Raw genomic sequence first — 15,771 nt, forward strand, 5'->3', positions numbered from 1 at the left:
CATGCAAGCTAAATTATCTTAATCTCAAAATCTCCAAAGTTATAAACACTGGTTGGTATAACATTTTCTTCTTGAATTGCATTACAACTTCGTGTTTTATCTGAAAACTGCAGATATCAGATTTTATGTTGTGTAGTCATAAAACAGCATTCAGAAAAGGAAAACGAAACTCGTGTAGGCCACATTAGATGTGACTGCTTATGCATCATTCTTCACCCCCCCCCCCCACCCAAATAATTGTCATAGCTGATGTCCAAAACCGGAAAGCAATGAAAAGAATTGGTAAACTGTACAACCCATATTAGTGAAAAGTTGGTCATTTCCCAATTGAAGCTCATATCTGGAAGAGTAAACAAGATGTGGCTCAAGATGTGGATAGGGGCAAGAACCACTCAACCACTAATGGCTTGAATAGTTGGTGATTCAATCATCAATCTATCATTGTTCTCTATAACCACAGGTATGATTTATTATATGAGATGAATCACTCACTAGAAATTTAAATATTAGATGGATGATAACATCCATGTTGAATTCCAAGAATGATAGCAGAAAGACTGTTCCCCAAACACAAAGTCTTAAACTATAGAAACATACATGCGGTACCTGATGCCAAAAAGCCAAAAGATGGAGAACCAAAATTAATATAACAACTATATTGGCCCAACAACTGAAATCAAAATCCTGGTGCTGCCAGTATAACCCAAACAGAATGCAAAAAACCACTAAAAATGATATGGTCTCTATGTTTACAGGCAGAAAATGTAGCCTACTGGGCGCATAGCATAACATAATAGGTATTTCTTTCAGAAAAAACAAGCATCAAATGGGTATCTCATAAGCAGAAATGAAGGATAAATATTTATTATATATTTTTGGCAGGGGGACGTTTTTTGGCAGAACCATAGGACTGGGGGACAAATCAAAGCCATTGGACATTAGGTAGAGCAGATGGGTGAGGAGTGTTTATTTCTACTTGTGTCATTCGAACTCAATAATCATAAAATATGTGATGATATTAAATTTTCATGATAGCAACAAGACAGAGATTACAAATAAATCATTTTTTTTTTTACTCATGATCACAACGTCAAGTTACAGATGATTCTCAAATCCAAACTCAAATGAAAGCAAAGTGCAATGATCTGAAGCATCATAAGTTTTCCTTGACCCACGGTGAAGGAAACACCCACGAATCTACTGCCATTATTAATCTCTCTCTCTCTCCCGCACCACCCCAATTTTTTTTGGAAGTCTGAAATGCCCTTCACTGTTCCCTGACACCCATCCAAACACAATTATGGCAATCAGTGAAGGAATTCCTCCTTTACGGTGGATCAGTGATTTCTAGACAGGGAGAAAGAATCAATTGACTAAACCCATATCATACTGAACAGATCCAGAAAGGGAACAAGATAGGAAGCAAATAAACCAGAGAGAGATCTGTCCGTCGAAATTGGTTCACCCAATTCAATCCTGAATAGTATTAGTATATTCTTTATTAAAATTATGCAGACACTAAAATCCAGGTATATCTGTGAACCAATAATCCAACTCAACAAACACTGAAGGCCAAAGTGCATAGCACAAGAAAGTGACACAGTTTAGCCAGTCCATGAGAACTATGGAAATAGAAGAGATACAATCTGTAGGAAATCCCATCAGGATTGCTACTTACAGACCCTATTTGATGGCAAGAAGTTCAAGAACAAGAATCCAGTAGTATGCATCCTTTCAAGGGATTAAAGCCCATAATTCCCTCAGATTAACTGCAATTTGGAAACAATCCAATTCATTCAACTCCATATTTACAACATAATAAGTTCTTCCATGGTGGAAAGTACCAAATTATGGTCGGTATACCACCCTTATGATGTACGGAATACAAGAAAAGAGTTGTCAAAAAAAATTCAATTATCTTTTTCCAAAACAAGATTGAAAAATATCAGGGAAAAGATAAACCAACCTAAGGGAAATACATGTATAAAATAGGACAGCCTTAGTGTAAATTACCTGGATACAAAATCTCTACAATCTGTAATTGTGTTAATTTACAATATGCAAATTACCTTAGTACAAAATCCCTACAATCTGTAGCTTCTTTAGAAAGCAAATTGACTTCAATTCTTGAATAATCCACATCACTTCTGGTTCTATTGTAGGGTTTAGGGTTAATTTACAATAGTTGGGTCAAGAAGTCCAAGAGCATGCCCTCTTGACGGAGGCAAAACTGTTTGCAACTTCTTTATCATGTGGTCAAGCTTCCTCAACTTGTCCATCTGCTCTGCTTGCACCAGAAACCTCTCCAACATATGAAAACCTCCTTCACTAAGATGTCTTCCTCTCTCCAATACTTGCTTAGAGCACTCATACGCTTCCTCACCCCTTCCATGGGAACACAACCCTGTAACCAACAAATCCAATGCATGTCCATGAGGGCAACATCCTCTCTCCACTAGATAACCCCATAGATCCAACCCCAAATCAGGTCGCCGATTCTCACAAAAAAATTTCATCAACATCACAACTGTTCGCATCTTGGGCACAAAATTTCTCTCAACCAACCTCTGATACATCTTACAAACACCCTCAAGGCCATCTGATCTCTTCAATCCTAAGAACCTTGTGTGGTAAGTCACGTTGTCATGCCCAATATCTAACTCCTCCATTTCATCCATCAACCCAATGGCAGACTCCACATCTCTAGCTCTGATAAAAGTAGCTATTAAAGCATTATAGACCCCAATATCAGGCCTCAAATTTCTCAGAGGAATTTCCTCAAACAATTGCCGAGCTCGGGACAGGTTTCTAGCAATTCCTGCACCATGGATCAAAGTAGTAATTGTTTCTATCGTGGGAAAGCAATTTACCCTTTCCATCTCTTCAAGCAGTCTTAAGCCATCACCAAAACAGCCCTTTTTACAGTAAGCATCAATTCTAATATTGTAAGTTACAACATTAGGTTTAAACCCTCTTCGGACCATCTCATGGTAGAACAGCTCTACTGATGTGACATCGCCCGATTCCTTGAAACCCAAAAGCAAGATATTCATGGTCTGGGTATTGGGAGAAAACCTTGGATACATCTTCTGGAAAACAGCTCGAACTTCCTTCATCTGCCGTTGTGTGCAGAAGGCCCGAAGTAGTACATTGAACTCCTCAACCCCAAATCTTCTTCCAGAAAATACCTCCCTCTCCATTCTCTCAAAGGCTTCTAGAGTATCTTCGAAAGATCCAAACTTAGCCAATTTCGACAGGAAAATGCTCATAGACTTCAGGGTAAGCAGGGAAGGATGTTTCTGACGGATTTCTTCCATCAATTCCCAAGCCATATCGAAACTCCGCATTCGAGTCAAGATGTGGAGGGCCTTCTCGAATGAGTCGGAGCTAGGAGAAAAACAATGGGAGTGATTGAGAGAAAATTTAAAGAATTCGAAGGCTTTGAGGCCATTGGAGTGACCGGAGAAGAGGCGGCCAAGGACGTTCTCGACAAGAGCAGTGGAGAGGAGAGACGGTTGGATGTGTTGGATGAAGAAGGGTTGAAGCGGGAGATCAGGGAATGGATGATCATTGATGAGCTTTGTGATTCTGTCAGTTTCAATTCGGAATTCAGAGGGTTGAGGAGTTGGGTTGCTGGACTTTGAAGAAAATGTGAGAGCTGATATGAGGCTTTTCGAGAAATGGATGAGTTCCTCAGGTCTCTTTGGCCACCTTACCAGGTTCATCCTCACAAATCTCACCTTTCCTACTCTCTGCTCTGTACACTGGTGTGTTCGCATTTATAGGTTAAGGAGGTGATCTCCAAGCTGGCTGCCAGGAAAAAAATTCCCAAGCAGAACCAGTTGCAAGGGAAAAGAAGGGGTGTCAACCAGTCCGGGTTAAATCGGGCTTAACCGGGCCTCACGGTGCTTAAAGCTTACATTGGGATCACTCGTTTATATAATAATCAGGCTGGGCCTGGACTGGTCGGTCGGGCTCACACTATAATCAGGTAATCTAATCGGGCTTTAAAGGGTGCAGCTATGTCCGAGTAGTGTGACGCCCAATTTCTTTACTTTTCAAATATGGGATTCATAACTTCACCCAAGTAAGATTTTAATTTTAAATCCTGACAAGTGACAACCATTTCAGTTACTTTGTTCGCCTCTAAACTTGAATTCCTTTTTTAATTTAGTAATTTGAACTATAATTTCTTATTTTCTTTGTGCTGTCCTGGGTGCTACTGGAGTTGGTGAGAAATCCACTACTATTATAGTGTAATGGTGCAATATTTCAAGTAAAGTATCTCAATCCGGTAAATTCCATATTATTTTCTCTTAATTTCCATACACAAGTAAATATTGACACAGTCACAGGGGAGATCGAAATAGGGACGGGGAGGGGAAGTTTACAAGTTAAAAAGTCGGGCTAGGTTAGGCCTAGAATCAGACGGTCCGGTTAGGTGCCCGAAGGACTAGAACCCCACACGGGGGATTGCCCGATTAATAAACGTGTTGGGCTTAAGCCCAAGCCCGACACTTTTAGTAAACGGGCTGGGCTTGACCGGGCCTAGAATTGACACCCCTTAAAAGGACAGTTCTTACATCAGGAGAGGGAAGGGACTATCAGAAAAGCGAAAATGGTCTCAATGGGGAACCTAAAAAGTTTACTGGATTTTAGGTTTTGGATTGCTTTTTTTAGCAATTTTGTATCGATTTTGGTCCGATTTTCGATTGGTTAATTCAATCGGTTTGGTGTGATTCGATTTTCAACCAATTTTAAAATACCCCAAATCGAAACTGGCCAAATAGGTAATTGTCTTGATTCAGATTCGGTAAGTTTTGTTTTTTATACCTCTAGGTAGTGGATCATTATCTGCTCCATTTCCTTGCCTGGTTCATTTCCCCAAGTTTCTCTAATAGAAGGGGGCAAAAATGATCACCCTACCCCTTGCCCGAACACACTATCCGGGTGGGGTCCACCACCCCCTATTAGAGGGACTTGAGAAATGGACAGGGCAGGAAATAGAGTAGATAATTTTCTAACGCGGAGACTGACTATTCTACACGTACAGTTTTGTGACGACATTGTCCTTTTTCTTCTACAAATGCCCCCTCTAAACACTCTTAATGGAAACATAAAGATGCATTTATAGATGCAAAAGGACATGTATTGTCACAAAACCTAACATGAAAGCTTCACGTACATGGAACTGATCCGGACTCTAAGGAGGTGGTAATCTTGTAGCTTGTAGAGTTTGCACGGATGAAGGGCCATCTCGCTCAAATTTGACATTGACCTTGTACATAGAACTACTCAAAATCTATTCTAATGAAATTTTAAGCTCATGCTTTCATATTTGGGTTTTTTTTTTTTAAATTAAATTCTCTGGTCTCAATAATAATTGCAAGGGCAAGAGATCGTTGCTTGTTCGTGTAGCCCTTGCATCAGCACAGGACCAATGAGACTACAAGCAAGGGCATCAACAAGGATGAGATTTTTTTCTTCCAAAAAAAATTGGACAAATAGGTACCAAGGTCCTTTGGTTTGTAGAGAAGGTATTTTCGTGGGGAATTCAAAGGAGGGTTTTACGGAAAAGTACAGGCAAACCTTTTTGTGGCTATGATACCGTATCTCTAGTACAAAAGTTTTAGTTCTCAAGTGCAAATGCCCAATCCAAATCTTTTGACTAGGGGTGTTAACCGGTCGGGCTTAGCCGGGCCTCACGGTCTTTAAAATTTGTACCGTGATCGTCCATTTAAGTATCCGGCCCAGGCTTGGTCGGGCTCAATCGGGCTTCAGACTATAATCAGACTAGTGTAATCGGGCCTTAAACAGTGCAAAACCGGGCTATAGGCTTGTTTAAATTTAAACGGGCTTTAAACAGTGCAGGCTTAATAACTATAAGTTTAAAAAAAAACCCTAGGATAAAAGAATAGAAATGAGTGAAAAATTGCTTTGTGAGAAGTATCATAGAATTTGGGTCTAAGTTAGAATGACTACCAACAAATTTGGCGTGTATAGAGATGGATGTTCCACGAGTTTTTTTTATGTTTGGTTGATATTGATTGATGAATGGTTGGTAAATGGATTAAAACAACAGATGCGTTTTCTTCAATGGTATGATGGAAATCAGAAATAGGATTCCATGAGACCAATCATTTTGGAGCAAGCAATGTTTACCTTTCCAAACTCAATGGTTGGGTTCACCGAACTTTGAGAATGAGTGAAAACAAGCCTAAAGGGTCTGGCTAGGTCAGGCTTGGAATCGGTCAGGCCGGTCGGGTGTCCGACGGGCTAGGACCCCACACTGGGACCGCCGATTACTAAACGTGTCAGGCCAGGCCAGGCCAGGGTTTAGTCGAACGGGCTCGGTTGGGTTTGCCCGGCCGGACTTGAAATTGACACTCCTGCACTAGGTAGTAGGCCATTTAGTTGAGATAGATAAATAAATCTGAAATCCAAAGTTCTAAAAGGTTCCAAATGGTTGCTAAGGGTTGTTAATCAATCCAACAATTGAATCATTTAATTAACACTTCATACTGCTGAAAAATAGTGGACAGTGCATAGAAGTTTCTCCTAAATGAGGGCGTATGAAGATCATTTTCCCTTGTTAAGTTTCCTGCACCCAACAAAGACACACAATGACTCTCTCAAGACATTGTAAGAGCAGAAAGGGTATAGAAACCAAGAAGATAGAATAGAGACATTGCCATAAATAGAAAGAGATAAAACAAGTTACATATATACAATACAGGAAAAGACAGAAATTACTTGACCAAGAGTAACAAAAATATTTATATGTTCAACAGATTATATGAACATACACATAAAACAACTCCATCATTTTCAACCATTATAAATTCATGTTCCTTTAGTATTCAACATAAATGTTTATATTTATATATATATATTTTCCCATTTCTTCTTTGCCATGGAAACCTTCTTTCATAACTAGCTGGGAACACCGTTCACCAGCATTGCTCTTAAATCCTTCCTTAGAATCTTGCCAGATGGAGCTTTCGGGATTGCATCCATGAAAAATACCCGTTTGATCCTCTTGTAAAACACCACCTGCACCAGTAGCAAACCTACATTTTAGATTACCTTTGCCTTTGACCATACCTCTATATGTACATATTGAGCCAGTCTGGGCTGGGCTGGGCTGGGTGGGCCAAGATGGAACTAACTCAACTATGACACTTTTAGATCTTGGACTGGTTTTGGGCTGTGAAACCCCATTGTCAGGTTGGACATGGACTGAGGTCCTTGGTCGTCAACCCCATCCAATTTAACCACACCCAAGCCCATTAATTTATGGGCCGGTTCGAAATTAGGCCCATTAAAATATAGGATTTGCAAGTTTTCAATGAGCATCTTATAATTTATGGGAGAAAACGCTTATATTGACATCTTATATACCAAGCCTATAGTGAGATAGTAAGACGATATATTTAATGAGGGGAGAACGAGAGGAGGAGGCGTGTAATTCCTCTTTCAATAGGTTTGTTGTCAAGGTGGGTCGAGGTCAGCCCATTGGAGCTACTTTGAGGGCTAGGAGAATTGGGTCTCGGCCATAAAGGTTGTGGGCTTTTTATTCTAATTAGGTTGGGCTTGGGCTCTTGTGCCTCTATTGAACCCAGCCCAACTGAGATGCATACCTATTGATATCCATGCATGTTTTTGAATATTCATACCTGTTTGGAGATATAGTCCTTGATCTCATCTTCGGTGACATTATAACCGTTGGATCTCACGACAAATGCAACTGGAACCTCGCCGGTAGCTTCGTCTAACATACTGGAACATGGTGAAGAAAACCGATCCATTGGAATCCAATTAATTCAATGATTTGGATCAGAACCAGTAAATATTTATAGTAACTACTAATTAACAATATTGTTAGGTGTGACTTACGGTACAACTGCAGCATCAGAGATTTTGGGATGGGTGATGAGAATAGCTTCGAGCTCAGCGGGGGCCACCTGGAACCCTTTGTATTTGATCAATTCTTTCAACCGGTCCACGATGAAGATCTCACCATCATTGTTGATGTAGCCGATGTCACCTGTATGTAGCCAGCCTTCTTTGTCGATGGTTTTCTTTGTACCCTCGGGGTCGTTGAGATAACCTGAGCAAAAGAAAAGGGCACATATGTTATTTTATTTTATCTAAAAATTTCTAAGAAAAAGAATAAGGAGTGCATCCATCATTTTACGTGCGGCTGTGTCCGGAATAGGTACACGCCACGCTACAGTATCGGTTAGTGTTCTTTTCCCTTTTAAAAAAATAGTACTCTGGATGATAAAGCTTGACCTTGGTCGCAATTAGGGTTGTAACAGGGTTAGGTTGGGTTGGGCCTTTTAAAACTCCAACGCAACCTTGAGTCCACTTAGCTAGGCCCAGGCCCGACCTGGCTCTGACTCAATGCCAGAAAACTCCAACCCTGATCCGCCCTTAGGATCGGGCCTGGCTGACCCTGATTGACCTTGACCATGGAGGAGAAGGGAGATGCATGATTGCAGGGCTGGCTACGTTGGGAAGAAGAAGAACAAAAAAATAGAAGAAGACAAGGTTGGGTTGGGTTAGGCTGGGGCAAACTCAACCCGAGGCCTCTCAACCCTGATCCGATAAAGAAATTCTCAATCCTGATCCAGCCTTAGGGCCAAGGTATCTCAACCCAGGCTCTGTTCGAGCTTAGGATGGACCAAAGCAAGCTCGGCTCATCAGAGCCAAACTTGCATCCCTTAGTCGCAATTACCGCTAGATCTTTGACTTTTCAACTAATTACTTTAATTTGAAGATGTGTGAGACAAAATAAGAAGGGTCCAACAATTTCTCCTGTCTGCTTTTGCTTATGACGCATGAGTCTTCTCCAGTGATATGGTGGTGAACCGGGAATTTCTTGGTGACCGTTAAACTACTAATTTAATTCAAATGGGAACCATATAATATACGTCAGCATGTCATGATAGTATCGTAATGGAGCACTATCTGATAACTGAGCTATCAAGCGTAGAGTGGACCCTTCTACCAAAAAAAAAAGGTGTACAGAGCCCCAATCCCATGAGTGGGGAATATAGGCTAAGAAGAAGTGTAGCCACTTGATTAGAAGACTTCACATATTTCCCCATTTTCAACTCACAATACAACATAAATATCAAAATGGTTAAGATTTGAGTTAATATAAAGTGTAAATAACTATTTTTATTTGAGAATGCAAAATAAACCTAGAAATCTAGAATGTTTTCAAAGAATGTATATCAAACTCACCCTAAAGTTGCAGAAAATTATTCAAAGTAATTGCACAATTACATGGTTCATATAGTTCTGTTATGTAGTGAGATAATGTTGTAATTCTAAGGATTGGATAGATAGGGCAAGATGAGAAATGCCCACGTGTTAAACTCTTGACTCAAATTTAATCATAAATCTTCCCATGTATGTCCATGCGATGTTCCATGCATTTTCTTTGTAACCTTGAATTTTTTTCAATGCTTCACTTTGTCACTTGACAAACTCGATTTGTTTGGCCTAGTACTTCACATATGAATACACAATTACCTTGGTGACTATCTATTCACAAAATTTTGGACTAATCCAACGTATCACGTAGCTATAAATGAAATAGATCATATTGATAAGATTTTCTTTGTGGGTGGAAAATATTATAATATTACAAAAATTCCAATAAATTTTCTTAAAGTGGAATGGATTTTTTTATATAGAGAGATGTGTTCTCTATCCAGAATTGTGGCTCCTATGCCTACACAAGATTCAATCAACGCCCCTTTTTTGGTTCAATATATGGGGACAGAAGGGTTATTTTATAGGGATGAAGAGACATAAACAAATGGAACAGGAAAGTTCCTTCCATTATATATAATATTAGGGAAGGTTCGTTGAGCTGTTGCAAAGGGTATGCTGACATAGTGCATGACACCCTATGAACAAGTGCGTAACGCACTTGGTAGCTTGTGGTGCTTAAAAGCTCATTGCTATCAACAGGTCTTGGGTTCAAGCTTCCTGGTTCACATCTTTCCTCCCCTCCTCCTCCTCCTCCTCCTCCTCCTCCTCCTTAACTATTCAAAAAAGAAAAAATAAAGACACCCTCTCTGGATGTTTTCTTCTTACATGAAATAATTTCTCTGCCCTCATGATTATGAAGTTCTTCCTCCTAATTAGTGTGTTCCCCAATACCACTTGCTCATAGAATCCTCTCACATAAGTTTATTAAACTTTAGGGGAAAGTTTTCATACACGGCTTACACGACCGTGTATGAAAACTTTTCCCAACTTTAAATTCTAGTTTAAATTCTTAATCTTCCTATTGGCACCTGAATGACCAAGACAGATGCAAGGTCATGTATCACATACACCAGTTTGTCAATTTAAATCTGCCACGTGAAAATTATCTGTATTAACCAAACTTAATTAAGCATTTCTTATCATTTCCCAAAAACTAATTAATAATAGTGGTGGCCGGAAGATATAATAATATAATTGAGTGCAAAGGGTCAAAGATAGAGAAGTGATTTAGTGGGACTTGTTAAAAGCTATTGGGTTGAAAGTGGAGTCTCCATGCAAGAAAGAAAAAAAGATGACGACCACATGAGGAGGAGAAAGCATCATTGTCTTCGGTCTACCAACCCCACCCAAATTATACAAAACGACAAATCCAATTAAAAACTAATCGGGAGAAATTAATTAAAGAGCTTAATTAGTTTTTTCTTTCCTTGTACGTGATGGATTCGTTGGTTGGTAATCAGTCATAAAAACCTAGAATATATATACACCCTAAAACTAAGTTGGAGTAGTTATAGCTTATGAGATAATTATGAGTTATCTTAGGAAGTGTTTAGTGGTATAAGTTGAAAACATTCAATTTTCGGGTCCATAAGCGTAAGGATTTCCAACCAACCAAAGACTTGTTATATATCTATATATATATATATATGAGTGTTGAGTTGATTAGATTGATTAGCATATCTATAATTATTGTTCTTTCTAATTAGTATTGCCATTTGCCAGCCTTAAAAGATGGTATATCCCATATTAAACTGTTAGTTGTTAGTTGATAATTACGTTCTCCCTGCTTTAGGTGGCTAGTCCCCCTCTTTTTAATCTTTCCACCTAATAGTGTTTCTCATGCATGTTAGCGGTTTATCTGGATTTATTGATGATTTTAATTTAATCAAAATTTGTATGACCTCCAACCCCATTGTTATCACAGCTGGGCTTGTCAGATTATTAATTACAAGACAAATTAGTACATTTTATTTATGTCCAATTAGTGGTTCAATTCAAGCAATGGACTAATCAATAGCTAACTTTAACCTCCCACACGATTAAAGTTTAATGACCGACTTGGATCTTATTCTCCAACTTCATATAGAAAGGCAAGAGTACGCCGCCCGCTCTAGGTACACTGAGTGGCCTAGACCAATGGGCGGATGATACACTTTAAGGGGGGGCCCAAGGGTGAGAAAGAGAGAGAGAGAGATAGACTTGGCAAAAGTATGCTAGTGGTATACCATAAGCTAGCACCCTATGTGTCTAGAACTCTTTTCCTCCTTTTAAGGGGTAAGAGAGTCATTTCAAAGGGTGAAAAGAAAGATAGATACATAGGGTGCATATGCTAGCAGCTTACGGTATACTGCTAGCATGCGCATCGCTCTCCCTTTTTTTTAAAAGGAAAGAGTTTTCTCTCTGAAAAAAAGAAACATCAACCGAGATGGGATTTCCGTCTTTCATAAGGGCAGGGAGATCATTTCGCCCCCATCTTGTATTTGAGCGCAAGAAACACGTTCCTTGACAAAATCCTTTTGCCCTTTTTTTTAAAGGCTCCCCCCCCCCCCCCAAGAAAACATCTGGTCTTTTTTTAATATCCCTTTTTAGACTTCCTAAAGTGGATAAATAGGTATTAAAACTTAAAAGAGTCATAGGGAGAAGCTAAATTACATACCTTTCATAATCTGGGTCCCTCTAACGCAAATCTCTCCCGACTGATTTCGGGGCAGCGAGTCACCAGTCTCCGGATCAACGATCTTCAACTCAGCGTTTCTAACCACAGACCCACATGACCCTGATGTTACATCAAATGGTTCCTTCGCGAACGCCAAGCTCATCGTAACTGGCCCAGCCTCTGTCATCCCATATCCCTGTACGTAACATTCAAATTTTTTTCTTCCAAATTAAATATTCTCTAACAATATAAATTTTTATTTTTTTTGAAAACTTCCCAAAATTTTATGGTTATATAAAAAAATAATTAAAAAGGTTACCTGGGCAAGCTTGGCATTTGGAAGCTTAGCTCTAAAGGCATCTTCAAGTTCCTTCCCTATGGGTGCAGCACCAGAGATAACCATCCTAATCGACGATAAATCATAATTATCGACCTCATTAGATTTACTAATAGCCAAGACGACCGGCGGAACCATCGGAGCCACCGTAACCTTATATTTCTCCACCAGCTCCATCAATAGCACAAGATCAAATTTCTGCATGATAAGAATCGTTGAGCCAACTCGGATCCCACCGAGTAACACCACAGTGAGAGCATAGATATGGAAGAAAGGTAACAAACCAAGTAACACATCTTCACTATGGAAATACAAGTTAGGATTTTCTCCATCCACATGTTGAGCAATACTTGTAATCAAATTCTTGTGACTCAACATCACACCTTTAGGTAACCCAGTAGTTCCAGATGAGAATGGTAAAGCAACGATATCATTGATTGGATCAAAATCCAAACTCGGCATGTCATTCTCGTCAGACTGAGTCAACTCGGAGAAATGCAAACAACCCTCTGGAGGAACCGATGAGTCGATACACATAACCTTAATGTCATTCTCTTGTGCTAATTCCTTCACTTTCTCAAAATAACAAGCTTGAGTGATAATCAGTTTAGCATCAGAAGCTTTTGCTTGTTTTGCTATCTCGGCTGGTTTGAAGAAGGGATTAGCTGTGGTGGTTATGGCACCACGAAAGGAAGCGCCGAGGAAAGAGAATGCGAACTCGGGTGAGTTGGGAAGTAAAAGCATGATCACCTCACCTTTTTGAATTCCCAATTTGTTGAGACCAGTTGCTACTTTGCGAGAGATGAGCTCGACATCGGCGTAAGTGTAGGTTTTGCCTGTTGCACTGTCGATGAGACATGGGCGTGATCTGAATTTTGGTAAGTTTTGGAAACAATAGGAATGTAGAGGGAGATGATCTGAAATGTAAAGATCTGGGAGTTTTGATCTGTAAATGAACTCTTGTTCATCTTTTGCAGGCGCCATTAGAAGAAGCAGAAAAGAAGACAAGACAGAGAGAGACAGAGAGAGAGAGAGAGAAAAAAAGAGAGGAATTGTTGGTGTTTAATGAGAGAGGGAGAGTGAATGGAAAGATTTATATATAGATATGGACATGGTTAGTGGGTAAGGAGTTTGTGATTTTAGATAGAAGTTTGGTAAAGATTTTTTTTATAAAAATAATTAAAGGTATATAAGGATTAACTTAGATCTCATTTTCCCTAGTAGAGAGACAAATTTTAGTGGTTTGGAACTTGGAAGAAAGTGTAGAGTCTACGACTCTTAAGACTCTAAAGACTAATTAAGGGCTTCAAGACGTGCGCGAGTGGGATTTCAAATTTAACGTTTGTGGATTCTCTGGAACATCCTCTGCTATACGGACTTGGATCTTGTGCAGTTAAAAAAACCACCCCAAATACAGGGGAGGGGGGGGGGGAGGTGGTCATTTCACATATGGGGCCCAGGTGGGACCCAGCTGTGAAATGACCACCTTACCCCTGTTTTTGCTGTCGTTTAACAGTGCTGCACAGGTGCAGCTCTCGCCACAGCTGCATAAGATCCTTTTCCCTGCTGTCCCTGCTATGCATGCCACGTTCATGGTAGAGAAAAAGCACCCGGGCTTTATTAGGTTTTATCATCATTTACAAAAATAACCTCTAGTGCTTTTTCTTCTCTTGTGATGAAAATGTAGGTAAGGATGCAAACTGATAGTTGAAAATCCAAATTCGATTTGTATTTGTTTTTTGTATTAGGGTATTGGTCAAAGGATATCTGAATTCAAATAATCTAGAATAATAAAATCCATCAGATTCGAATAAATATCAATTAATAATAAAAAATTAAATATATAATGATCGTGAGGGTTCTTGAAGATTCAACAGGTTCTAGAGAATGAGAAAAATAATAGTCGAAAATCTAAATTTGATTCGTATTTGTATTTGATCAGAAGATATTTAGATCATACCTGAATTCGATCTATTTACATCTCTAGGTCCTAAGGTTTCAATAAGCTTGTCAATCGGTTCGGTTCAATCTAAGAAAGTGCTAGTGTGAATCAAAACCAAACCAAATGAAGATTCGATTCTAAACTTTGATACTCAAATCGAACTAGTTTGTTTTGATTTGGTTTTAATCCGCATTTGGTTCTATTTGATCCTATTCAGTTAGAGTGAACGGTTCTTAAATCAGAACCGTATTTTTTTATTTTCGTTTCCTATATTCCATAACCAAATTTGGACCAAATTTATTTGATTCATTTCGACTAATTTGATTTGATTTGATTTTTATTTTTTGTTCCAATTCCAATTTGACATCTTTAGTGTCAAAGGATCTAAACTCACGTATGATTTGCCAGGTCTCACACGTTTAGAGAACAAGCCTGATACCTAAAAAGTCCAACATCAAAGTATTACATAATGGGATGATTTTTCATTTGATGATTTATGGGTATTATTGTTCTTTGGAGCATTAATTTGAAATTCTAATAAATTTCTTATATAGATGGGACTAAAAAATTTCAATCAATATCTTATTATAATTTCGACTATCATGTTATAAGACATTTTTCATATTTCACAAGAACTGATAATTTGACAGTTTGACAATTATAAAGGCTTTTTTCATTGGGTCATCCAAGAACATGGTGGAAATCTTGATCTTATTTCCATTGACTTTTCAAACATTTTTAAAAACCTAGAGATTTAGATTATTCATGATGCATGGATACATAAATAATGTTTGCCAAAATTTGAAATCAACTAAAATATCCATTAAAAGATAAGGACAACTAAGGGATGATGAATCATGGAACAGGTTCTACGTAAGGGTTGAGAGACTATATCCACAACTCGCTAGACAAATGTTGGAAACTTGAAACTATACTAACTTCTCGACTTAAGAAGATAATTAAAAATAAAAAGGAAAAAAGAAATATGTACGGCAGTGTGACCTATGCCCATGGATCAAGAACTTGATTAAAACTTATCGAAACCATCTAGATATCTCAGTTTCACAGGTTTTTCGAGATGAGTTGGAGGTGAATTTTTAAAAGTGCAGGGTTTTGATCATGTATCGGTGGTTTCGACCATGTTTTGGTTGAAACATGGTTGAACCACCTTGAAGCAGGCTTATATAATATATCATCTCAACCGAGAAAGACATATCTCAACTTGGTTTCGATAGAAACCCCTCCAACTCGGTAGTTTTGATAGAAACCTCTCCAACCAAGGTTTCCCCATGTATAAAAGAAAGTACCAAGTTTCGACCTTATTTTGGTTGGTTTCAACCAAAACCTCGGTTTCAACCAGGTCCAAACCCAAGTTCTTGATCCTTACCTACGTCAGCACTCTCATGAGTCTATATCTCTCCCATATACATCTACCATTTTGTTTTGAGGAGGAAAGAGATAGACATATGGGAGCTGGTGTCGGCCACACTCCCACACACAAAACTACCAACAAATAAAAATATAGAATTCATAATGGGAGGAAGAAAA

General features: G+C 38.9%; 2 protein-coding genes and 1 long non-coding RNA gene across 5 annotated transcripts; 1 reads left to right on the forward strand and 2 right to left on the reverse strand.

The window, feature by feature from the left end:
• Positions 1–1,986: 1,986 nt before the first annotated feature.
• On the forward strand, positions 1,987–2,294 carry LOC122666670. The gene is made up of 2 exons (XR_006333700.1): positions 1,987–2,037; positions 2,170–2,294. It is a non-coding gene; the product is annotated as an uncharacterized LOC122666670 (long non-coding RNA).
• Positions 2,026–3,834, reverse strand: LOC122666668 (pentatricopeptide repeat-containing protein At3g61360). Of its 3 annotated transcripts, XM_043862711.1 has the most exons (3): positions 2,661–3,834; positions 2,175–2,618; positions 2,026–2,105 (listed from the first exon to the last, which is right to left on the reverse strand). In XM_043862711.1, exons 1-3 carry the CDS (start codon positions 3,777–3,779, stop codon positions 2,103–2,105), a joined length of 1,566 nt encoding a protein of 521 aa, XP_043718646.1. In that variant the 5' UTR covers positions 3,780–3,834; the 3' UTR covers positions 2,026–2,102. The 3 variants fall into 3 exon arrangements, with proteins under 3 accessions (XP_043718646.1, XP_043718644.1, XP_043718645.1); XM_043862709.1 differs by having other exon boundaries at positions 2,175–3,834; XM_043862710.1 differs by having other exon boundaries at positions 2,026–2,101; positions 2,171–3,834.
• Positions 3,835–6,879: 3,045 nt separating this feature from the next.
• LOC122670108 (4-coumarate--CoA ligase 2-like) lies at positions 6,880–13,350 on the reverse strand. Its single transcript, XM_043867075.1, has 5 exons — positions 12,264–13,350; positions 11,945–12,140; positions 7,897–8,110; positions 7,677–7,779; positions 6,880–7,053 (listed from the first exon to the last, which is right to left on the reverse strand). The coding sequence occupies exons 1-5, from the start codon at positions 13,263–13,265 to the stop codon at positions 6,934–6,936; spliced, it is 1,635 nt and encodes a 544-aa protein (XP_043723010.1). The 5' UTR covers positions 13,266–13,350; the 3' UTR covers positions 6,880–6,933.
• Positions 13,351–15,771: the final 2,421 nt, after the last annotated feature.

This window comes from Telopea speciosissima, chromosome 7 (assembly GCF_018873765.1).
Source record: "Telopea speciosissima isolate NSW1024214 ecotype Mountain lineage chromosome 7, Tspe_v1, whole genome shotgun sequence".
NCBI lineage: Eukaryota > Viridiplantae > Streptophyta > Magnoliopsida > Proteales > Proteaceae > Telopea > Telopea speciosissima.